The sequence below is a fragment of the Arvicola amphibius genome, chromosome 1 (genome assembly GCF_903992535.2).
Source record: "Arvicola amphibius chromosome 1, mArvAmp1.2, whole genome shotgun sequence".
NCBI lineage: Eukaryota > Metazoa > Chordata > Mammalia > Rodentia > Cricetidae > Arvicola > Arvicola amphibius.
Window position 1 is genome coordinate 98496304 of NC_052047.1, and position 23412 is coordinate 98519715.

The window sequence follows — 23412 nt, forward strand, 5'->3', positions numbered from 1 at the left end:
CGATGTCAAGCACACACTCCCTCTCTCTTCTGGCTGCTGGATTCAGTTCCTGTTTCCCTGTTCGTGCAGAGGACTGTGATCTGTGAGTCCACCCCTAAATAAATAAACCTTTATTATACTCGATTCTGAGCTAGTGTGGGATTTCTTTTTAGCTTCCTTCCTCAGGAGGTAAGCAGAGAGGCACATATCCTGCCAAAGGTCACACAGCTCAGGTCTGTGAGCAGCGAGGTACAGGTGCACCCCTAGCTAACCATCCAGAGCAGAGAGCCAGGGTTAGAAAAAAATGGCTCGGTCAGTACAGGGCTTGTCAAGCAACCATGAAGGCCTGAGTTCAGTTCTCCAAGAACCCCGTGAAAATCCAGGCATGTAGTGTGCGCCTGTAATTCCAGCACGGGTGAGGAGACAGGAAGACCCTGGGACTCACTAACTCAACAGCAACCCTTACTCAGCAGATTTCCAAGCCAGAGTCCCTGTCTGGTGGGGGCGGGGTGGTTCATCAGGGGAAGATGACTGGGGTCAAGCCCTACGACCTTAGTTCAATCCTTGAAAACCCTTGAATGGGTGTAAGGAGAGGACCCACTCCCGCAAGCTGGCCTCTGATTTCCACATGTGTGCCATGGCCCATGCATCCCCTCCCAAAAATAAATATCGGGTTGGCCCAGTGGTTAACAGCACGAGCTGCTCCTGCAGAGGAGCGGGGTTTGGTTCCCAGCACCCATTGGCCGTTCACAACCTTCTATGACGTCATCTCCAGGGGACTCTGCAGTACTGCATACACATGATGCCCAGACACACAAAATTAAATACATATATAAAATTGTAATAAAAGCAAATGGAGGTGAATGGCACCTTGGGAAGGACACCAAGACTGACCTCCGGCCTCCCCACGCATACGCATGCAGAAACGTGAAGAGCGGGAAGTCCCTGGTCCACACCTTTGATCGCGTGGCCTCCATTGCTCCAGGGTCAGGGACCCCACCCTGTCCCTTCCCCACCCTCTGCACAGGCTCACTCACCTCCTGTGTGAGGAACGGGACCATCTGGGCGCAGATGGCACTGAGCCGCTTCACGATCTCAGCCTAGTGACAAGAGGCATGGGATTGGAGGAGACGACCATCTCCACCACCCCAGCACCCACGGTCCTGAGCATTTGGGAAGCTGTCTGACTGGGGAGTCATGGCTTCCTGCTCCCCCTTCCTCAGAGATATGGAACTTAGATGGATGGGTTCCCAGGCACTGTGGGATCCCACTGACACCCAGAGAAGCTGTGTAAAGGGTGGGGGTGCCCAGCTGGCATGTTCCAGCTCTCCTCAAGTCTTTGGGGGTGCTCTATGGTTGCCTCTGATCCCCCACCAGGAACCAGGCGATCAGCACTAGACCAACAGAAACCAGTAACATACGCAGATTGGCCCTCCAAACCCTCCCACTCCTAGTCCACTCCGTGTCTAACTGCAGGGAGCCCAGTGTGGGGCTCTGCCGTGAATCTTAGGTCAAGAGGCTATGACTCCATTCATCTAGAGGTCTCTGAGCCCTCAGAACCCCCAAGACCACTGGCCACTCTGGGGACCAGCATTGGCTATCCACCTCTGGGATTAATTTCCACAATGTAAAGCCCATCTCAGAACCCCAACACCACTCGCTAGAGCCTCAGGAACTCATTGGGTCAAACCTTACAACCTAGATCCCTGTCTCAGCACTCTAAGCCCTGAGAATCTTCAAGGCTAGCTCAGAACCTTCAGGGCTAGCTCAGAACCTTCAGGGCAAGCTAGAACCTTCAGGGCTAGCTCAGAACCTTAAGAGCTAGCTAGAACCTTCAGGGCTACCTCATCAGAACCTTCAGGGCTAGCTCAGAACCTTCAGGGCAAGCTAGAACCTTCAGGGCTAGCTCAGAACCTTCAGGGCAAGCTAGAACCTTCAGGGCAAGCTAGAACCTTCAGGGCTAGCTCAGAACCTTCAGGGCTAGCTCAGAATTTGAACTCTACCTCAGAACCCTGAGGGCCATCTCAGAACCTAAACCCACATTCAGAATCCTAGTCTCAGAATCTCACAGCCTAGGAGTTCATCTCTTCAGAGACAGACACAAAACCCTTTGGTCTGTCTCTGAAGCACAAGACAGGCTGAGCCCAGGCAGCAGGCCGAGCACCTAGAGAAACAGCCATTCCAGCCCTCCAGGCCACTCTCATTAGGGTCACACACAACAGACTCTAGGGGTCCATCACAGGCTCACAAGGTCCATCACAGGCTCACAGGATCCATCACAGGTTTCCAGGGTCCACCACAGGCTCCTAGGATCCACCACAGATTCCCAGGGTCCATCATAGGCTCCCGGGATCCATCACAGATTCCCAGGGTTCATCACAGGCTCCTGGGATCCATCACAGACTCCTGGGTCCATCACAAGTTCCCAGGGTCCATCACAGCCTCACAGGCTCCATGTGTCCCACCACAGGGCTCCTGGGATCCATCACAGGTTCCCAGGGTCCACCACAGGCTCCTGGGATCCATCACAGGTTCCCAGGGTCCACTACATGCTCCTGGGGGTCTATCATGCAATTGCAGAAATTTGGCTCTTCAATGAAGTCCCTGCTGGAAGGGAAGTTGCCTCCAAGACTTCCTTGGCCTACAGCCCAGGCCCTTCTCCATGGGGACACTCCATTCCTCTGCTGTTCCTGCTCAGGCCACTGTCTCTAGATGCTGAGAATACTTTTTGTTACAAGATTAAGATCTCTTCCCCTGGCCTTGGGACAGCCCTCTGAGGCCTCCAGAGATGTTCAAAGATGAACTCTGCCCCCACGGAAGTGCTCTGCCCCTTCCCACAGACCCCTGTTCCCAGAATGGTCACCTGTTTATTCATCTCAATGTTGAGGCCGTAGGACATCTCGTAGTACTGTCAAAGGAAGACAAGCAGGGCCAGTTGTGTAGCAGTCGGCCTCACCCGGGGGACACAGTCTTAACCCACGCCTCGGGGGTGGGGAGTATCAGGGCAGAAAAATGGAAACCCTGAACCTCATGCGGGAACCTCAGAACAGGGAACCCAGAAGGCGGGTCACAGTTGGGCTCAGACAGAAGAGACAAGCAGGCAGTCCCCAAGACGGGGAACGGGAGGCACCCATAGAAATAGCACCTGATACCCCAGACCCCAGGCTGCCTTCTTTAGGGAGAACACGAGGGTGGGGGCAGCAAGGGCGGGGACCCCTACCATCACGTAATGCCTTTGCATCTCTGTCTTCTCACTGGCCAGCTTTTCACACTCCAGCTTGAGGCTGGCAGGAAAATTGGACAAAAAAGGGGGATTGCCTCACCACACCCCACGTGGGTCAGTTTTCTCAGTGACAGGTAGGGGCTGCCTACCTCCTGCCCCCCTCCTGCCACGTCTTTAGAAACTGCCCTGGTCCAGGCCTACCCTCCTGGATGAGATAAAACCCTTCCTCAGGAAGGCTTTCCCAGAACCCACACACCGCACCTTGGGAGCAACACCTCCACCAGGAAGCCCTCCAGTAGACCCAGTGAGCCCCGCCCCTTGCCTTAGAGACCACGCCCCCTTCATAAGTCGTCGTCCTCCCCTCCCCCAGCTGCTGTGGAGGGGGGGCCTCCCAGTGCCCAGAGCTGTCCCACCTCACCTGTGGTATTGAGCTTGGAGAAACTGGAATTCCTCTTTGATTCGGTCACAGATTTCCAGGACTGAGAACTTAAAAGGCTGGCCGGACTGCAATGGAGTCTGAGGGGGACAGAGAGTAAGGACACAGGGGTGGGAGGTGAGTTCCGGGGAACCAGGAGGCATGGATCCCTTCCTCGTCCTCCCCTCCTGTAGCCAGAAATAAGGGTCTTGGTACTCACCGGGTGCCTTCCCTGGGGGTACATCCTGCTGATGAACGGGTGGGAGAAGGGGCCCCCCAGCTTCGTGGAGGCTTGAGGATGTGGCAAGAGGAAAGCTGGGGTGCAGAGGTGGAGCTGGGAAAAGAAATTTAGGGTGCAAAGCTGAGGTTGGGAGTAGAATGTGGGAATGCTAGGTGGAGCTGAGGGTAGAATGTGGGGTGCGGGGCGGAGCAGAGGGGCAGAATTTGGGGTGCTAAGCTAGAGCTGGAATGCGGCGGGACTGAGGCTGGAGAAGCTGGGAGAGAAGCCGGAGCTGGGGGAGGGATTTTCACGCAAAGAAAGAACAGCCAAGGAGAGCCTGCCGGGGGCAGGGGACCCGGACCCCGCGCTGCGCCCCACCTCCCGCCAGCGCGCCCCGGTCGTCCAGCCCGAGGGCAGCTGCAGCCCACGCCGCAGGTCGGTGGCCGCCCGGGGTCTGCGCTGGTGGCCAGTGGCCGCTGTGGCTGCGGAGCCGCCTCCCTCCGCGGGACTTGGCTGGGAGCCGCGGGCGGGACCCGCCTTAAGGTAGCACCGGTCTGCTTCCTTGGCTCCTAGACCCGCTGGGGAAACTGAGGCTTGAGTTATAGCCTAGTGTCCCCACCCCACCCCCACGCGAAAGGAAAAAAAAGAATGAAGGAGAAAAACAAGTTAGAAAAGAAAATTTCCTTGCGCGCTCCGGGAGCCCTGGGGGGCTGCAAGTGGCTTATCTGAGTCAGTGACACAGTGCTCCATAAAGGATCAACACCCCCAATAGCGAAGCAGAGACACACATGGATCCCAGAAAGTGCAGATTCTGGCTATGCTCGCCAGCCAATGCTACCCATGGGGACCTCACGAGGGGCCTCTCTGAGCATCAGGGGTGAAGGACTAGGCAGCCTGACTTGCATGTTTGTGACACCACCAGCCCACTGGGTGGCTTCCTCTATCAGACAGGACTCCCTAAGTGACCAGACAACTCAAATTAGTACACAGAACCTCAGCTGTGGGGACCAAACCTGAACACTAAAACATCTTGGGGGGCTCCACCCCTGACCACGCCTCCAGCCCCTCACTGGGGGATTCTAGGCTCCAAACCATGCCCACAGACCTCCTTTTACTTTTGGAGATGAGATCATGCTCCGTTGCTCCTGCCTTGGTCCCTACTGTAGCTGAGACAACAGGCTCAGCTCTGACATCAAGCTTAAGTGTGTTCCCAGAGCTAAGAAAGCCACCTGTCACCTGGGAACCCCTCTCTGGGACCATTTCTGGTTTCCAACTCTGGCAGAACAAGAGAGCTCTTACCCCATTTCACAGAGAAGAAACCTCAGATCTGGTCCATCATTAAGTCAGTCAATAAGCATATGCCTGATGCTACTGTGGACAACTATGCACTGGGAAACAGCAGGCAGCAAGGATCATCATAGTAACGTTTGGACCTCTGTGGGCAGCAAGCCAACTACAGGGGACAGAGGCGTTTATGAGACTCTGCAGAGGGAGGATATCAGCTGAGACCCAGGGTTTCCAGGATAGAAGGACAGACTGCCACCCTCTCTGATCAGACTCTGGGAGATGAGCTACAACCAGCCAATATCACAGCTCAGGTCCGGAGCAGCATGTGCAAAGCAAGAATTTAGACGAGCGATAATAGAGACGAGCACACAGGAGCCACCGGTGCCACGTGTGTGGGCTCAGTGAGGTTGACATTGTAGATGGAACCTTAAAAATTCCGTGTGGGACCCAGGAAGTGACAGCACTCAAGAGTTTGAGTGTTCAGTAACTCCCTGGAGCCCCGCCTAGAATCTCCCAGTGAGGAGCTGGGAGCGTGGTCAGGGAGGAGCCCTGCCTAGAATCTCCAATGAGGGGCATGGTCAGGGATGAAGCCCCGCCTAGAATCCCCCCAGTGAGGGTTTGGGGCGTGGTCAGTATGAAGCCCCGCCTAAAATTCCACAGTAAAGAGCTGGAGGTGTGGTCATGGTGGAGCCCCCTAGAATCCCAAGTGAGGGGCTGGGGGCGTGGTCAGGGGTGGAGCACCCTCAATATCTGGACCACCAGGCTCTCCAACGCCCCAAGCCTAGTCCAGCACCCCTCCCCCAGGCCTTCGAAGATTCTGTACAGTGCACAGGCCTTCGACAGTGGAACATTCCCCCCCCACACCGTTCCCACCACTCAGATTCTGTTCAGGGGTCCCCTGAAGCATCTCCTAGCTCAGTTGCTCTCAACCTTCCAGATGCTGAGACCCTTTAATACAGTTCCTCCTCATGCTGTGGTGACCCCCAACCATAAAACTATCTCACTGCTACTTCATGATTGTAATCTTGCTACTCTTATGAGTTGTAATGTAGATGTCTCTGCTTTCTGGTAGTAGGCCCACAGGTTGAGAACCTAGTACCTGCTGCTTTGGAGCACATCATCCTACTCCTCAGTCCTGGTTTCTGCCGGACTGGTTTGCTCCTTACTGATCATTTTTCCTTGCATGTCGTTCTGTCCCCGTGGCGTGTGCCTCCCTAAAGTGTCGGGACCAAGCCACACACTCCCAACCACCAGGGCCTGGCTCAAAACTAAAGCGGGCCGACCGGGTGAGACCAAGGAACACACCAGAAATCCCGGGCACACTGCTGGGGAGTTTGAGAAAACACCGCGTCCCCCACCCTGTGCCCAGTCGCCAGGTGGCCTGGGATCCCAGTACCCCCTTTCCCTGCGCTTTTGCCAAACCTCACCATCTCCCAAAATCAAGCCTGTTTGTTATTGGCGGTAGCCCAGGCTGGTCTCAGCGTCTCCTGGGGAGTCAGGACCGCAGGTGCGTGTCACCATGTTTTACACTGGAGTCCTTTAAGCCCCCACCCCCACACAACACCCTTCCTTCTAATGACCCTCAGCCTCTGTATTCTAATCCGGTACAAGCTGCCACAGCTCTCCGCTACCCAAGGACTCGGTCCCTCCTAGCGGAGCCCCTGCTCTAGGTTCCCAATCCCTTGTGATTTAATTTGAGTTCTGGCTCCGGGACTTTCTCTGGGGCTTCCAGGAATCCCCTCCCCCTACTGTCTTCAAAGATGAACCCAAGGCCACCTTGGGACCCGAGGGGGACGTCCAGGAGGAGGGAACCACTGTCCCGCGATTACGCGTCCTGGGAAGCCACAGACTCCGCGCTTCCGTGGGAGTTGCGATCCCTCAGGACTGAACCCCATTACACCGGGAAGTGGGGAGTACCGTGGAGTATCAAGTCTGACTGGTCCCCGAGTCCCTCCACTATGCAAAGTGGAGCTCAAAGGCTCGCAGTGACCCCCTGTCTTGGCGGCTCTCCAAAAGTAAAGAGGGGGAAAAGCCGAGACTGGGAGCCCGGACCGGGACTGCTCGGTCCACCTTAAATCAGACTGGCCGCCCGGGCAGCAGGGGACCGGCCTATCTCCGCCGCGGTTGGCCGGACGCGCCAGCCAATGGGCTCCCGCAGCGCCCACATGGGTCTCTGACGTCATTGGGAGCACTGGCCAATGAGTGTCACGCTCCCGGCAGCCAATAGCAGGAGGCGGTGGGCTGGGCTGGGCCAATAAGAAAGCTCCCGTTGGACTGGGGCGCGCGGCTCCCACCAAGCTCGCCCCCACCCGCCCGGAGAGAGAGGGGGACTCGCGTGGTGGTCCCTGAGAATCTTGAATCCCCCCCTTTAAAAATAAAAAAAAAAAAAAAGCCCCTTTAGCCAGCCTTGGTGGCGGATTCCTGCTATCCCAGCACTCGAGAAGCTGAGGCAGGAGGATGGTTGCGAGGTGAACACCTACGTGGGTTACTGTCTCAAAACATTCTATATTAAAAAAAAAAAAAAATAAGTCCCGCGACTCAGTGGTTACCTTGCCAGGCTCGGCAGACAACGCGCCCTCGGGCCTGTTTTAGACGTAGGTAAACTGAGGCAAAGAGTACCGAGAGCACCTTGGACGCACTAGGATGGCTGACGTTCGTTTGTTTGTTTTTTAATCTCAGCTCGCGTCCCAGGGTTCTTTCGTCTAAATCACGGGTAGCGGTGGATAGGCTTACTTTACAGGGAGACCGGAGGTTGGACGCGCTGGGCGTACCTCAGTTTATCAGAACCGAGATTGCGAGGAGCAAGGTGAGGAAAAGAAAAACTACGTATCCCAGCAGCGCCCGGGCGCCTCATCGCGCTCGGGCTGTCAATCAAAGTAACGTGGGTCCGCGCAGCCCGCGCCCCCGCCCGCCGCTCCCGCCTGCCAGCCAGCTCCCGCTCCCTCCCCGCCGGCTCCCGGCCCGGCGCGGTATAATTACAGCCCATTGATCCGACCCGGGCCGGGAAAGCGGCTCCCTCAGGGAGGCCAAAGCCTTTGGCTCCCGACAGCGCCAACCTCCCCCTCCCCCGCGCCCCCAGCTGAGCCACTGGGCCACCAGCCAGGCCGACCCCCTCCTGCTGGCCCAGGGCTCGCGGGTGACCTCTGAGCCCCAGTTCCCGGCCAGGCTTGACAGGATAAAAAGAAAAATCACGCACACGCGCGCGCGCGCACACACACACAATCATTTTCTCCCTAAGAACATGGGGGCGTCACCTCCTCCTTCAAACATAGTACCTGGTTTTGTGAGAGAGATGCCCCCTGAGGTAGCCTGGGCTGGGCTAATGACAGGACTCTGCAGCGGGCAGAAGCCCCAGGAAGGCTGAGTCTGGGGTCACAAAGCTGCTTAGAAAATTCCCAAGACTTCCCAAGATGTGGGTGTTTTATACTAGGGTCCTGAAGAGAGCATAAGGGTTGCCTCATTAGAAATCTCCCTAATTAAACGCTGGTCAAATTAAAATGGGAAGTTCTGAGCGCTGACCTTGCCTATGGGCCCCCTTGCTTCTGGCTGTCGCACCTGGGGGAGTAAAAGGAGGGTGGGGTGCAGCTGGGCGTCTCAGAAGGCACCGGGGTCCACTGAGATTGGGGTCTTGTTGAGCCCCTAGCAGACAGAGGAGGTTTGTGAACCCGAACACTGCACCAAGTGGACCCCACTCTAGGCCTCCTCCCTAACCTGGAGATCCCCCCCCCCAAAAAATGACTTAGAGTGGGATTAGAAAATGCCTAACTGCAGGGCAGGCGGTGGTGGCGCACGCCTTTAACCCCAGCACTCAGGAGGCAGAGGCAGGCGGATCTCTGAGTCTGAGGCCAGCCTGGACTACAGAGTGAGTTCCAGGACAGCCAGGGCTACATACAGAAACAAAACAATGCTTAACCAATGTGACCATGCCCCACCTGCCACAATAAAGGGCCATTTGCTGCCACCTATACCTCACAGAGAGACTGTGACTTCATTTCCCCAACACTTGTGATCACCGGCTTACATGTGAATCCCATCTAAACGTTCCCCCTAAGCTCCAGAACCTTCCATAGCTTCCCATTGTCTCCAGAAATTCCCCCAATCTGCTCAGCTCTGTGTGGCAGGGGGCTGTAATTATCCATAGGGGAACAGCAGGGCCCTTGCGCCTGCTACGAAGCACAGGACTTTGTCAGCAGATGGTCTCGGGGCGTGGCCAGGGTGGAGAGCAGGCCTAAGGTGACACGCCTGGGTCCCCACACACACTCTGCAGCTACACAGCTGCTGTCCCCCAGGTGGTCACCTCTTGGTCAGGGCTCCCCCGGCCACTGTGAAATCTACCATGCTTTCTTACCTTCTTTCCTGCCCGCTACCCCCCATTTTGTGGGTTCCCTGAGGCAGTTGTAGGTGTCTAATAAATACCCAAGTCAGCCATGAAAAGAACATGGCTATGGGGTAGGGATTGGTTTAGTTAGTTTTTAGGGTTTTTGGACTTTCTGGAGGTCTCCTTTCTGGTGCTGGGGATGAACCCCGGGCCTGGCCCATGCTGGGCAGGAAGTCACCCCTATTGTGTCGTCTACTGGGCCTTGGCCTTCCTTCATCCTCCTGGGTTGCAGGGCGGTCAGACTAGAGGGTCGCTGGGCCCAGAGAAGACTGTCTGGGGCCAAACAGCAAAGTGAGGTCCACTCTTTGCATGACCCTGATTTGGGGGCCACCACGGTGGTATCAAAGACAGGCCACTTGCCACCTCTTCCCCTGCTCCCTAACATTAGGCAGAGCAGAAGGGAGAGTACCACCCAGCAGGTCCTGCAGCCATGGAAGGGGAGCTGGAAGGAGGAGGTGAGGAGGAGGAAGAGAAATGAAGCTACAGAGGGATAGGAGGAGGGGAGGGGAGCAGGGGAGGAGAGGAGAAGAGGAGGGGAGGTGGGGTGGCTGCTGCGGGAGGCGGTCAAGGTTGTCTGGGGCTTGGCTGGCAGCCAGCTGCTGGGCCCAGGGGGCCAGGCGGTAGAGCAACCGACAGCAGGGGAGGGGAGGGGAGGTAAAAGGAGGGGAAGGGAAGGGAGGTGACGCGTGGGAAGAGGAGGAACCCAGCAGGAACAGCAAAGGATAAAGAGCTTCACAGCCTGTGGGAACAGAGAAGGGGGGTGCAGATCAGAGCCAGAGCTGCAGGAGGACCCCAAGAGCCAGCCACAACACGAGGTTCTCTCTCTCTAGAGCCCAGCCTCAGTTTCCCACCTTATCCTGGTCCGTCCGTCTTCACCCCCCACCCAGCTGATCTTGTGCTTCCCCCATCGACACCGCAGGAGGACCCAACTATCTGAGATTTGGAGGGAGCCCTATTCTCAAGCACTGAGCATCTGCAGGAGACACTCTGGACCCTGGAGACACAGCGGTGTCACCCAGTGAGAGCAGTCTGTCTTAGACTTAGTCTGGCTGTCCCCACTTCTCGATTCCTTTATTCCATGTCGACCCCATTTTCTCCTCATACACTAAACAGCTCTTTAAAAGATGGGTTTCTGCCAGGAGGTGGTGGCGCACACCTTCAATCCCAGCACTCGGGAGGAAGAGGCAGGCGGATCTCTGTGAGTGTGAGGCCAGCTTGGTCTACAAAGCGAGTTCCAGAACAGCCAGGACTATACAGAGAAACTCTGTCTCAAACAAAAACAAAAAAAAAAAAAAAAAAAAAAAAAAAAAAAAAAAGGAAGGAAGGAAGAAAGAAAGATGGATTTCCATGCACACACTTAACTGTCCTGATCCAGTTGCTTGCAGTTCTGGGCCTTCTCCTGTGATACACAGCAAGTCTTGGTGCTTTAATGTCCTGCTGGTTTGGGGGTGCTGCCTTGGTCTCCCCCGTGCTGCCCAGGCCTCCCGACCCAGAGGGAACCTAGTGTCTTTCTGTAGCCTTGTATGATTTCCTGCGCTTCAGTGGGCCTCAGTTTCCCTGTCAGCACAACAGGAATTTCGCCATCTTCACCCCAGGATTAATTTTAAGGTACAGCCTTCCAGGTCAGGTGGAGGGGACAATCACTGCCTGGAGTCTACTCCTTGCTGGTGACAGGATGGGGTCCCATTGGTCCTGGGCCCTCAGCTTCCACAGAGCCTTAGGGACTGGGACCTGGCCCTGGGGTGGGGACCCACAATCCCAAGAGTCCCCTAGCCAGAGGCTGACCCCAGAACAGAGTGGATGGGGACACAGTGACATAGAGTGGCAGAAGGTCTCCCGTGGGACTCTACAGACCCAGCCGAATCCCCAGGGAAGCACCTGGAGAGGTCACTGGTCCTCAGTGGGCATGAGGAGCTGGACGTCTTACCCTCTCCCCATCCCATCCCACCCAATCCTTCCCTGTCCATCCCCCTCCCCTGTCCCCCCTTCATTGGGCGAGCAGACCATCAGCAGATGAATTACCCAAGGTTAGACTAGCTCAGTGATCTCCCTGGGGTCCCTCCATCCCAGCCCAGCTGCTGGCAGGAGTCCCCCTCCCCCCACCGCTGGAGGCAAAGAGACAGTTATCACCCGGGCCCCTCAGATTAATCTTCCCAGGAGCAGACTCTGGCTGAAGAACCCAAGTGGGCACAGCAGCCCAAGATCCAGGGTGAAACCCAGGCCTTATGGTCCTTAGGCCTGGGCTCTAGCAAGAATCCACCTCAAAACACAAAGGTGGTCAGGGCCCGGTGGCACAGAGGCAGAAGGGTCTCTGTGAGGAGTTCCAGGCCAGCCTGGGCTACAGAGACCATGCCTCATAAAACAAACAAACTAGCTAATCCAACAAAAACAGGGCCACTGAGATGGCTCCACGGGTAAAGACGATTGCAGTGAAGCCTGACATCCTGACCGTTCGATTCCCAGGCCCGCATGGTGGAGAACAGACTTCTGTACAGTGTCTGAGCAAACACCTAACAAACCAGTAATGATAAAAAATAAAAACAGGTAGAGATTCATGCCAGGGCCTTCCCACAGACAGCCTAGCAGGGCCCAGTCACGTCCCCACTGCCGTGAACGCCACAGCCAACTCTGCTCCCCTGTGAACTGTGCTGTGGGACCCCACGTCAGTGGCTCACCACCGCTTGCACACCAAGGGATCTTTAGTCCCCGGATGGGGGTGTCCTGAGGAAAGGGGTCCCCACCCCACGAGACAGAGGCAGGGACACAGCGGCCAACCTTTTCATGTTTTTATTTTAAAGGCACAGCTAGACCCCACCCTCAGTACAGCCATCTCCCTCTGTGGGGAGACCAAGACGACACACCAAAGCTAACTATATACACAGACTCGTGTGGCGCTTCGGTCTTTTAACTCTTTCCTCTTTTTCTTTCTTTAGATCCCCTTTCTTAGAAGACAAGCTATAGAATACTGGGGCAAAAAAAAAAAAAAAGGAATAATAAACAAACCAAATTCAGAACCCTCATGTTTATTTGGGGAAGGGGAGGAAGGGAGGTTTGTGGGTGCCCACCCCCACTGCAGTCCCGAGCCTTCATGTCATGTCCTCTGTCCCCCTCCTTCGTGGGCGAGGGAACTGGACTGGGTGAGTTGGGGGGGGAGGTCTCGACCTAGCAAGTATACAGTGTGGGGAAGCAGAGATGGGGCACGGGGAGGACTCGGGGCGCACAGGGCGGAAAGGGGCAGCTAGAGTTGCATTGTGTACATTCTGGGCCAAGACTGGTGGCGGTGACCCGGATAAATGTTGCAGGTGGAGGATTTCTTGCTGCCCTCTGTAACCTGGGGTGTCCCTCTGAGGTCCCCTAGGCCCAGGGTGCAGGGCAAGAAGGCTGGAACCGGGACTGGGGGTGGAAGCTTGGGTAGTGACCGAGCTCTGTGCTGTGTGGCCCTCGGAACACTGCTCCCTCTCTGTGCCTGTCTCCCCTGTGCCCCCCTCCCCCCCTCCCCCCTTCCCAGGAGCTAATCCGACTTCTCGCCGTCATCCTCCTGGTGGGTGTCCCCATCATGTCCATTCTTGTCCTCCTTAGAGAGGTGTGCCTGAGAGCCCAGAGCCGAGAGCGACAGCAGGCCGGTGCCCGCGCTGACTGCAGGGAGTGATGGCGGCTGGAGCCCCACGGGCAGCGGCGTCAGGGGCAGGGCCAGCGCCTGCAGCTGGGACAGCTGGTGAGCCTGGAGCTGCTGCTGCAGGGGGGGGGGGGACGGGATCAGTCCAGGACCCTGTCCCCTGCACATTCGGGTCATCTGCCCACCCAGGGCACCGGTCAGTCACCTGAATTACTGAGGGACCCCACGTAGGTCCTCATCACCATCAGCTACCTGCCCATCTGAGTCAGGCATCCATCCATATGTGTCCCTGTCTCCTGTCTCCTGCCTATCCAGGTTACCTGTCAGTCACCTGCCCTCCCCGTCTCCTGTCATCAGTTCACACGGATCACCTGTCGTCTGGCTGTCGGAGTCACCTGCCCACCTGAGTCACTGTCCCCTGCTCACCCAGGGGTTCTGACTTACTCGGATGATGGAGTTCAGCTCAGGAGCCGTGACCTGCTTGGCTCTCTCGATGGCTCCCAGGACCTGTTGCTGATGCTGGAATAGGCAGGGGGAGGGGGCAGTGACTCTCCTCTCATGCAAAGGGACAATTGCAGTGGGCAACCGCTGGAGTGCACAGGGAAGCCCTGCCCTGGGTACTCAGGGGGACCATGAGAGGATGTAGGGTGGCCACGGCTAGGAATCCAGCTCGGGAAATTTTCTCTTAAAGCTGATCTACAGGAGTCACCTGCCCACCTGGGTTCCCCATCATCTGCCCTCCCTCCACCTGGGTCCCCCTTTATGCCTTGGTGTCACAGGGGTCTGTCCCTACCACTTCACTTCCCTGCTAAATTCAGAGTGGGCAGTTTTGTGCCCCCAGGGCAACCAGCAGGTGCGGAGGGAGCCCCATTGCCCCCCCTTCCCTCTGGTAGCTTGCTTACCTCCTGTGACAAATAGGGCAAAACCTGGGCACAAATCCCATTCAGCCTCTTCACGATTTCAGCCTGGAACACACATAATTTCCCTCAGTACCTGGGGGACACTTGAGGAGGTGGGGACGGGGCTGAGGCCATGCCTGCGGGCCAGCCAGGCCCACCAAGAAGGGCTAAGATGTGGGGGTGCTGGGCCCGCCTCTAGGGGGGGGTCACAAGAGTAGTCTTAACTCTCAGTCTGGAAGTCACTGGGCGCTGAGGTGATGAGGGAAGCTGAGGCTCACCTGTTTATGCATCTCGATGTTCAATCCATAGGACATCTCGTAGTACTGTAGGGTGGGAAAGGAGACAGGTATGTCAGGGACCAAGGGCTGTGACATTCTGGCTCTCTCTGCACATCCCAGCATTCCCTGTGTCCCTCCCATCCACTGAGTTCCTATTTGTTCTTCAAGACCCCTGCCACAAAGCCCTAAGACCCCACAACCTCCCCTGCAGGGAACTACAGGTCCCATGGGGGTTAGGAGGGCTCCGGCCATGGAAGGGTTAAGGGATGCCTCTCGGGATGGCCGGGAGGGAGGGGACTGGTGATGGCTTCCCAGTTGCTTCCTGCTGGCTGGCTGGCTGTGGCTGACTTCCACTGCCGCCTCCTCCAGCTGCAGCCAAGGACAGCAGGGTCCTGGCAGGCCCAGGATGCAAGTCAGTAGTTTGGCACCTCAGCCACTACCCGGGCTGGCGGCGGCCAGGCCACCCTCGGCCACGGGGACTTGGTAGCAGGCACCTGCGCTGTGTGGGGAGTCTGGGGTCACCCGCCCAGACCCCCGGGTCCCCGAGGGGTCTTTACCATGACGTAATGCCGCTGCATCTCGGATTTCTCGCTGGCCAGCTTGTCACACTCCAGCTTGAGGCTGAGGACACACAAGGGTAGCTCAGGTCCCCTCGGCCCGCCTTCTGGAGGGTCCAACTAAAAACTTTTTGGTTTGTGTTTTTGAGACGGGGTCTCATGTAGCCCAGGCTAGCTTCCAACTCACTATGGAGCTGAGGATGACTTTGAACTCCTGATTCCCCTGCCTTAGCCCCCTGCATGCTGGGCGGCAGGCCTGCAGGCTGAGAAGTGGCCAAGCACAACATCTGGCTGCATTTAAGGACACCCCTTAGGTTTTCTGCAATCCTGGGCAGGCAGGGTTGCCTCAGTTTACCCTACTGTGAAACCATGAGAACAATCTCAACGAAATAACCACCACCGAGGCAGAGGTGCCTCTGCGAGCAGCCGATGAGGTCTTGTCCTTCATCTTCACAGGTGACCCAGTGGGTGCCCAGAGAGGGTGAGTGAGCAGTTCAAGGTCACACAGCTGGGCGGTACCCAAGAACTTTCTCCACACGCAGACAAATGAAGAGACTGAGGGGCCCAGGGCTGAGGGGGACAGCGGGAGAGGCCCCCAAGGGATCCAGACTTCAGGAGCCTTCGCACCGGGCCCTGCTGTCTCCCTGGTTCCATTCTGGGTCACCTGCTTTACTTCTCTGGGTCCCAGTTACAGCCAGGATAGTGAGGGGCCAGTGGGGTCAAAGGGTCTGGGGCTCGCTGAGGAAGGAGGGAAGTGACACCCGCAAGCTGTCCTCTGACCTTCACACTGTACCGTGGCACCCCCCCTTAAGTGTATTAAGAAATATTTCTTTTTAAATCCAGAAAAGAAACAAGCAAAAAAAAAAAAAAGAAAGCAAAACAAAACAACACTTCGGAACATGAGAGAGTGAACAGGAGGGCAGCCATGAATCCTACCCTGTCTGAAAATTAAAAAGTCCTGCACTTGCGAAGCCGGAGCAGGAGAATCTCTGAGCTCGTGGCCAGACTGGTCTACAGAGCAAGTTCCAGGGCTGCATAGAGAGACCCTGCCTCAAAAAACAAAACAAAACAAAACAAAAAAGGCCAAATATATATAAAATAAAAGCAGCCGCAGGACGTCTCATGCTGTCAGGGAGCCAGGATCCCACCCTGGCTGGGTCCCCAACTAGTCTAGCCTGGTCGCACAGCCGACCTGTTCTCACAAAATAACTGAGTATTGAGGTGAATGGGTTGCACCAGAGCTTAGCAGGTCAAGTGACTGCGGCTCAAACACAAGGATCCCAGTTCGAATCCCAAAGCCAGACTGGGGACACCCAGGCTTGTGTTATGTTCTCCCAGGAGATGAGGACTGGGGGAGATACAGGAGCTCAAGAGACCAAGAGGGGCACTGCTGTCACGTGGTGGACACACACACACACACACACACACACACACACACACACACACACGCCCGCACATAAATAATAGTAAGTTCAGGCTGGGCGTGGCTCAGCATGAGCACCAAGGGAAAGGGTGAGGGGGGAACCGACACAAAAACTATCCCCAGGGAACTTATTCTCAAGCTGTGGATGTCGCTCCCACGTGGGATGTCCCCCAAAAGGGAGCCCCTTCACCCCCACCCCACACAGCAGGGGACCCAGGCCCAGCACATAGCACAAGGCAGCTCAGAGAAAGAATCCATCCCCCTGGGGGGACAGCACACCGGCAGCCTGTGGATCTTGACGAAGTCGGCCAGGTTCGCCCAAAGCCCAAAGCAGGGCGGGGTCACAGACACAAGTGGGGACGAGAACCAGGAGAGGGGAGGGAACCTAGTAGGGTGGCCCAGTGGGTAGCCTGCTGGCCTAGCACAGGAAGCCCTCTTTGCCTATCTACTATGAGCAGCTCAAGGTCCTCTTCTAGCTACAAAGGCAGCTGGGGAAAGCCTGGGCTACATGAGACCCTGTCTCAAAATAAATACCAACAAGTAAAAATATAAATTTAAAAAATTCACAAAACCTGAGATTCCCTCTTTTTCATGGAAAAATCTGAAGGTCCTTCAAAGTCTATTATTGTTATTATTATTATTACTACTGCTACTATTATTATGTGGTTGTTATTTTTTTTTTCTGAGACAGAGGTTTGCTCTATATCTCAGGCTACCCCAGAACACCTCCATCCTGCTGCCTGTATGTCTGAGGGCTGGAATGTCGGGCCTGGCACCCCCATGCCCAATCACCGTTGGGTTATGGAGTAAAATGGGGACCCTGAGCCACCCCAGCTTCAGGCTGCTTCTGTGCTGTGCAGACCTTTGGAAAATGCTGACGCCTCTGGGTTTCAGGGTGATCAGTTTCACACATGAGAAATAGGAAGAGGATTTGTGGGAGCCAGCCAGCTGGAGGGTGTGGGGGACACCAGCAAGCTCCCCACTCCACAACTGGCGAAAGGGGTGGGCTGTGTGGGCTCCATGCTGTCTGTGTCACAGTGAGAGCAACAGGGTCTCTGAAGCCACGAACAGTGTGTGCCTCCGTTTCCTCCACACTATGGGGCTGCCGGTTTGGTTTTGGACCCAGGGTGGTATGTAGCCCAGGCTGGCCTCCACCCCCACCAGCCTTCCTCCGGGTGGGTCCGGACAAGCCCTCTCCTCAGGGTGCGCCCCGGCTGGGCTCACCTGTGGTACTGTGCTTGCAGCAGCTGGAACTCGTCTTTGATGCGGTCGCAGGAGTCGGAGGTGGTGAACTTGAGCTGCTGGGGGAGGTGGGAGGAGCCCTGCGGGATGCGGGGTGGGAGTGCGGGAGGGTGAGTGCCCCGCCCTCGCCCCACTTCCTGGGCTGCGCTCTGCAGGCCCCGGCAGCCCTCTCTGAGGGAGCCTGGAGGGCGCTGGGAGGCCCCCAGGCAGTGGGGTGCTTTTAGCGCGGGTCATTTGGGGAGGCAGGCACCCATGGGGAGAGGTGCACCCCTGTCCTCCAGCCGTCCCAAGGAGTCCCCTGGAAGCCCCTCTACGTTAAGCAGGGCACAGGCCTGCCTTCAAAGCCAGCTTGGAAGACGAACCTTGCTACCACCCCACCTTTCCTGGGGGTACCCATCACACCTGTTTCCTCGGGTGTGCTATTCCAGGAGGGGACCCCAAAATCTGCCCCACCCCAGGGGTCCCTCGCGGGGTTCCTCCAGGCCCCAGCCAAAGCCAAGGGAGGAAGACAGGACTGGGAGTCAGAGAGGGAGCCTGTAGCTCTGGGAGGGGGGGCGGGGGAGGACAGAGGGGTGTCCCTGGGGCCGGCATCTGAAGACACTGGGCCAAGAGTTGGGGTGTAAGATCCTCGGATTTGGGGAGCAGAGTTAGCGTCTGGGAGAGCAAGGCTGGGAGCAGGGAACGGGGAGCAGAGCCACTGGGAGCTGGGGTGGGAGGCAAGATGGGCCGGGCTTGGATGTGTGGGGGGACGGCGCCAGGAGCTGGAGGGAGCAGACATGGGGGGGGTGTTCCGGGCTCCGGACAGGGGCAGGCACACACTGGGAGTTACAGGGGTGCAGGGTCCCACACACCCCGGTGTTGGCACGATGGGGGCTGGGAGGAGGCAGGCCTCTGGGATGCAGGGCCTGCTGCTGAAGAACGCAGGGCCGGCCAGGCTGGGGGGTGGCGCTGGGCCCGGATGGTGACGCCAGGCCCGACCGGGCTGAAGGGAGAGGAAGGGGATGCGGGGCCTGGATTCGGGGGTGCTGGGCAGCAGACTTAGGGACAGGACAGATCTGAGGTGGAAGGAAGTGCGGGGCCTTGGACTTGGGGGCAGGCCGGTCTGGAGTCATTAGCGAGCTGGGCCTGGGGGGTGCAGAGCCCAGAGTTGGGCGTGCAAGGTCTCAGGCTGGAGGACAGGCGCCGCCTGGGCTTGGGGTGCTGCAGGGCCTGTGCCCCAGGGCTGGGAGACAGGCCTGATGCGGCTGGAGTGGGGTGCGGGGCCCTGGGCTGGGAGACAGACTGGTCCGGAGCCTGAGGGGGGGAACCCTGGAGTCGGGATGGTCAGAGGGTGGGGGGTCTCGGGGCCGGGATTCAAGTTCAGGGATCCGGGCTGAAGGATGCAGTGCTGGGCCGGTGGAGTGCGCAAGGCCTGGATTATGGGGGTGCAAGGACCCTGGGGACAGACCCCCCAGGACTGGGGGACAGGCCTCTGGGAGCTGGGGGCGCGTAAGGAGCCCCTGGGACAGGCCCTGGGCGGGGAGACAGGCGGAATCCGAGCTACGGGGGTGCAGTGAGCCGAGCTGGGGGTGCAGGGCGAGCTCCGGGGTGCAGCGCGCGGGGTCCCCCTTACCGAGTGCCGGCTTTGCGGAAACATCATGTCAGTCGCGGGGGGCGCGGGCTGCGCCCCGGCTCGGGCGGCTCGGGGGGCGCCGGGCGGCCGCGCTTTGTCCCCGATCGGCAGCTCCGGGGCCCCGCGTCCCGCCTCCTGCGCCGCCCGCCGCCCGCCCGCGCCGCCCGCGCTATTGTGTAATGGCGACGCGGTGCCGCCCGGGCTCCCGCTCCACCTGCCGCGCCCGGCACTGCGCAGGCCCGGACGCCCCACCCGTGACCTTGGCCCCGCGCGCCCCGCCCCCGCCGCGGCCCCGGCCCGAGGCCTGCCTAGGTGTCCCCTTCCCGTCCCGCCCCAGCCCCCAGGCCATAGACCCACAGCCTGGGCGTCCAGGCGCCAAGGTGCATTTATGGAGCTCTTACGGTGTGCCTTGATCTCTCTGAGTGGTAAGGGTTGGCACGGTTGGGGGACACACTGGGCACCATGGTGACTGACACCCGTCCCACAAATGGGTGCCAAGCTTGTCATGCAGTGACTGGGGTGTGGAGGCAGAAGGATCAAGAGTTCCAGGCCAACATGGGCTACCTGAGATTGGGTCTCAAAACAAGGAAAAGTAAAGCAGGCTTTGAGGGGTGGTGCAAGGCGTTAACCCTAGTATGGAGGAAGGTGGACGCTAGTCCAGTCTCCACGTCAGTTCCAGTACAGCCTGGGCTGCAAGCCCCTATCTCAAAACAACAAAAAGTTAAAGAGTTCCACAGGAACTGTTGGTGGTCAGGCCTTTAATCCCAGTACTCGGGAGGCAGAGGCAGGAGGATCTCTGTGAGTTCCAGGACAGCCAGGGCTACATGAGCCCTTTCTCAAAAATAATTAAAAAAATGAAACATAAATAAATATATAAAAACAAACTAGTTCCCTGGGCTAAGACCCATTATCCCAGCATTCCATAGCAAGCTGAGGCAGGGGGGTTCAAGTCAGTCTGAGCTGTAGAACAAAACCCTGTCACATACCTGAGATAGCCGGACAAATGTCATCAACTGTTCAGGTGGCCCACAAGGTTGGAGGAGAAACAAGTGGCCAGCAAGGCCTGGTGTACTGTTTTGCTGAACCCCAGTGGGGAGCTGGGAGGTGGGGAGGCAGCTGAACCATAGAGGACAAGGGCAAGGCCCCCAGGGCCACGACCCAGACCCTGCTCATGACAGGGCTTCCGTAAAGGTTCTACTGTTGAGTGTGACATTGTCTTATTTTATTTTATGAGAATACGGTCTTGTGTAGCCCAAGCTGGCCTGGAAATCTGTAGCAGAGGATAACCCTGAATTCCTGTTCCTCTCATATCAGGTCTGCTTTCCCTGTGGCCGTCCTCCTGTCCCACTCTGGGACAAACAGATCCTATTTCTTGGTGGCACCTTCTGATTCCAACCAGGCCAGCATCTTCAAGTCCTAGAAAATCAAGTTTCATGGCAGCGGCTGGCCCTGTGTGGTCACATCCCGGCCCTGCCCTTCCCAACCACAAGGATGATACAAAACACAAAGGCCTAGCCACGCACTGTGGGGTCTGAGGAGCAGAACACAGCCTGACACAGATCACAGCAGGCTGCTGCGGACCCACCAGCACCCACCAGCACCGTGAGGCTCCTTCTCACATGCCTGCAAGTTGTTTTGCTTCCTTCCTTCCCTTCTTCCTCCCTCCCTCCCTCTCTCCCCCTTCCTTCCTTCCTCCCTCCTCCCTCTTCCTTCCTTCTTTCCTCCCTCCCTCCCTCTCTCCCTCCCTTCCGTTAGCCAGGGAACGGTGACAAACTCGGGACCTTTAATTTCAGCACATAGTGAGACCCTGCCTCAAAAATACAACAAGCAAAGTAATTAATTAATTAATAACTAGATGAACAACGTTCTAAACCATGCCGGGAAGGACGCATTGCAGTTGGGTGTGTTGAATGCGTGCGTTGACATTAATTGACTGGGGAGTCTGAGGGTGTCCTCCTGCCGGTCTGGGTCTATGTGACCCTTTGGGTCTGGACTCCGCCCTGAGCCAGGCCCCAGTCTACTTTTCACTCTCCATTTTGAGACTGGGTCTCCCTAAGTAACCCATGCTGTCTGTCTTGGGACTTGCGGTTCTTCTGCCTCAGCCCCACAAAAGCTGGAATGGCAGGCCTGGGTCAGGGTGTTCCTGTTTCTGGTTTTTATCAATACTTCAACAGGTTCTTCTTTTTTTTTTTTTTTCCCCCGAAACAGGGTTTCTCTGGTTTTTTTTTTTTTTATATTTATTTATTTATTATGTATACAATATTCTGTCTGTGTATGCCTGCAGGCCAGAAGAGGGCACCAGACCTCATTAAAGATGGTTGTGAGCCACCATGTGGTTGCTGGGAGTTGAACTCAGGACCTTTAGAAGAGCAGGCCATGCACTTAACTGCCGAGCCATCTCTCCAGCCCGGTTTCTTTGGTTTTTATCGATTTTGTACATCCCAGAGTCTATGTCTCCACACCCTGTATGTGTATTCAGTACCCATGGCGGCCGGGAGGGGACTGTGCCGGCAGAGGCCCGAAGAGGGGAAGAGGGCATTGGGTTCCCAGAACCGGAGTCACTGGCAGTTTGAGCAGTGTGGTGGTGCTGGGAATCAAACCCAGGTCCTCTGCAGGGGCTGCCGGTGTTGGCCGGTGTGCTGACCGCTGAGCTCTCTGTCCAGTTTCTCTGTCTGCACCAGACTCTGGTGTAAGCACTTGAGCTGGAAGGAGCCACCAGTGTCCCCAAGGGAATGAAGAGCCAGTGGCACAGAAAGGGTGGTTGTCCTGGCCAAAATTACACAGCAGGTGGCCGGGGCATGTAGACTCAGGTTCCATTGTGTTGGTCCTTTTGGAGGGTGGCAGGTGACTCTGAGACACTGGCTGCTGCTGAGCCCAAGAGGCACTGAGATGCCAGAGTCCTCTGTACGTGCTGGGCCCTGCCCACGCTGACCCGCTGTGCCTGCCTTCCACCTCAGTTCCCAGCTAAGGCCTGGGTTCATGGTGAGTGCTCACCATGCACCATGGGAAGCAAGCAGCAGAGGCAGGGGGATAAGCAGTTTGTCTGAAACCATCCTGGGCTACACGAGACCCTCCCAAAAGAGCCTTGTCTAAATATCTCAGAACAGGGGCTTCAAGCTATCATCATCCGAAAAAGAGCAGCTCAGGCCGGACTGGGGGAGTCTGGGCGCCTCGATGCCCATCCCCCGCCCCATACTTATTCTGCAGCTCTGCACCCTCGGAGTCCTCCCCACTGGACACAAAGGAGCACGGGGCTGCGTGATGGACAAGTGTCCAGTTAGTGAGGCCAGCGCAAGCAAGGCCTCCTTGACCCGGGTGGGGGTAGGGATGGGAGGGGGTGGGAGAGGGGCTCCTCTGTCCATTTGTTTCCTCGTGAGTATTTACTGAGCCCTGACCGCAGATGACCTTAAAGCTGAGAAGGCACCCACAGGCTTGAGACCTGAGTCCTCTCCACCCCCGCCAGTACTCCTCTAACAGTCCTGCCCCAGGGCCTGTGCAGAAGCCCTGGGCAATTCCTGTGTCATCCAGGCGAGTCAGACCTGGGTATGTGGACAGGCTGTAGTCTTAGGACTTAACGTTACATTTTCCCCCTTTTAGAGCCAGGTAAAGCGGTGACAGGCACCCGTCATCCCAGCTCTTGGAACACAGAGGCGCCAGAAGTTCCTGGACATTCTCAGCTACTTAGTGAATGTGAAGCCGGACTGTGCTACGCTACATGAGTTCCAACGTCAGACACCTAAAGGCTGAGGTGTGGCCCTGGCCTCTGGGTGAGCAGCCCTGCCGTCTCCCACACTGCAAACAAACACACAAGCCAGACTGCACCCTCGCGGGCCTCCCTGGGGTCCTGTTCCTCCAGCACCCAGTGGCGGCTGTGACCTCTGCCCCCACCACCTATTGGTGTTCTGTACATCTAGGTATTTAATCTGTTCATTTTGTCTTTATTCCTGCTCCAAAACCTAGGACAGGGCCCAACTCTCAAATGACTTGGTTTTGTTTTGTTTTTAATTTCTTTTTGACGCAGGGTCTCATGTAGCCCAAGCTGACCCCCAACTCCTTCTGTAGCTGAGGCTGACCTTGAACATCCATTGCCCCTGCCTCCATCTCCAGAGTGCTGGGAGGCCAGGTGTGAGCCACCATACCTGGTTTATTAAGGAGCTTGGTCTGGCCATGAGTATGGGGAGGGGACGGGGGACAGTGGGCTGGAAGCCCTCCCCCCCAGCCTCCTCAGGGGCAGCGAGTTGCATCCACGATTTCTCTCTGCTCAGGGTCAGGCACCTGACACA

At 57.1% G+C, this 23412-nt stretch overlaps 1 protein-coding gene and 1 long non-coding RNA gene across 5 annotated transcripts in view; one reads left to right on the forward strand and one right to left on the reverse strand.

The window, feature by feature from the left end:
* LOC119807460 (TLE family member 5) overlaps positions 1-19289 on the reverse strand; it is a 31333-nt gene extending 12044 nt beyond the window's left edge. The window contains exons 1-7 of one of the 4 annotated variants that reach the window (XM_038319457.1): positions 19130-19289; positions 17500-17597; positions 14853-14916; positions 14296-14340; positions 14021-14083; positions 13563-13637; positions 12510-13235 (exon numbers count right to left, since the gene is read on the reverse strand). In XM_038319457.1, the coding sequence (XP_038175385.1) occupies positions 13014-13235; positions 13563-13637; positions 14021-14083; positions 14296-14340; positions 14853-14916; positions 17500-17597; positions 19130-19156 (594 nt within the window). In that variant the 5' untranslated portion in view covers positions 19157-19289 and the 3' untranslated portion in view covers positions 12510-13013. Of the gene's footprint in view, positions 1-1016; positions 1132-2842; positions 2888-3199; positions 3264-3620; positions 3719-3837; positions 3952-4215; positions 13236-13562; positions 13638-14020; positions 14084-14295; positions 14341-14852; positions 14917-17499; positions 17598-19129 lie in introns of those variants that run through there. The other 3 variants (XM_038319467.1, XM_038319449.1, XM_038319444.1) reach the window with 3 other exon arrangements.
* A 128-nt stretch (positions 19290-19417) lies between these two features.
* LOC119824176 lies at positions 19418-23109 on the forward strand. The gene is made up of 2 exons (XR_005287092.1): positions 19418-19554; positions 22727-23109. It is a non-coding gene; the product is annotated as an uncharacterized LOC119824176 (long non-coding RNA).
* The last annotated feature ends 303 nt before the right edge of the window (positions 23110-23412 follow it).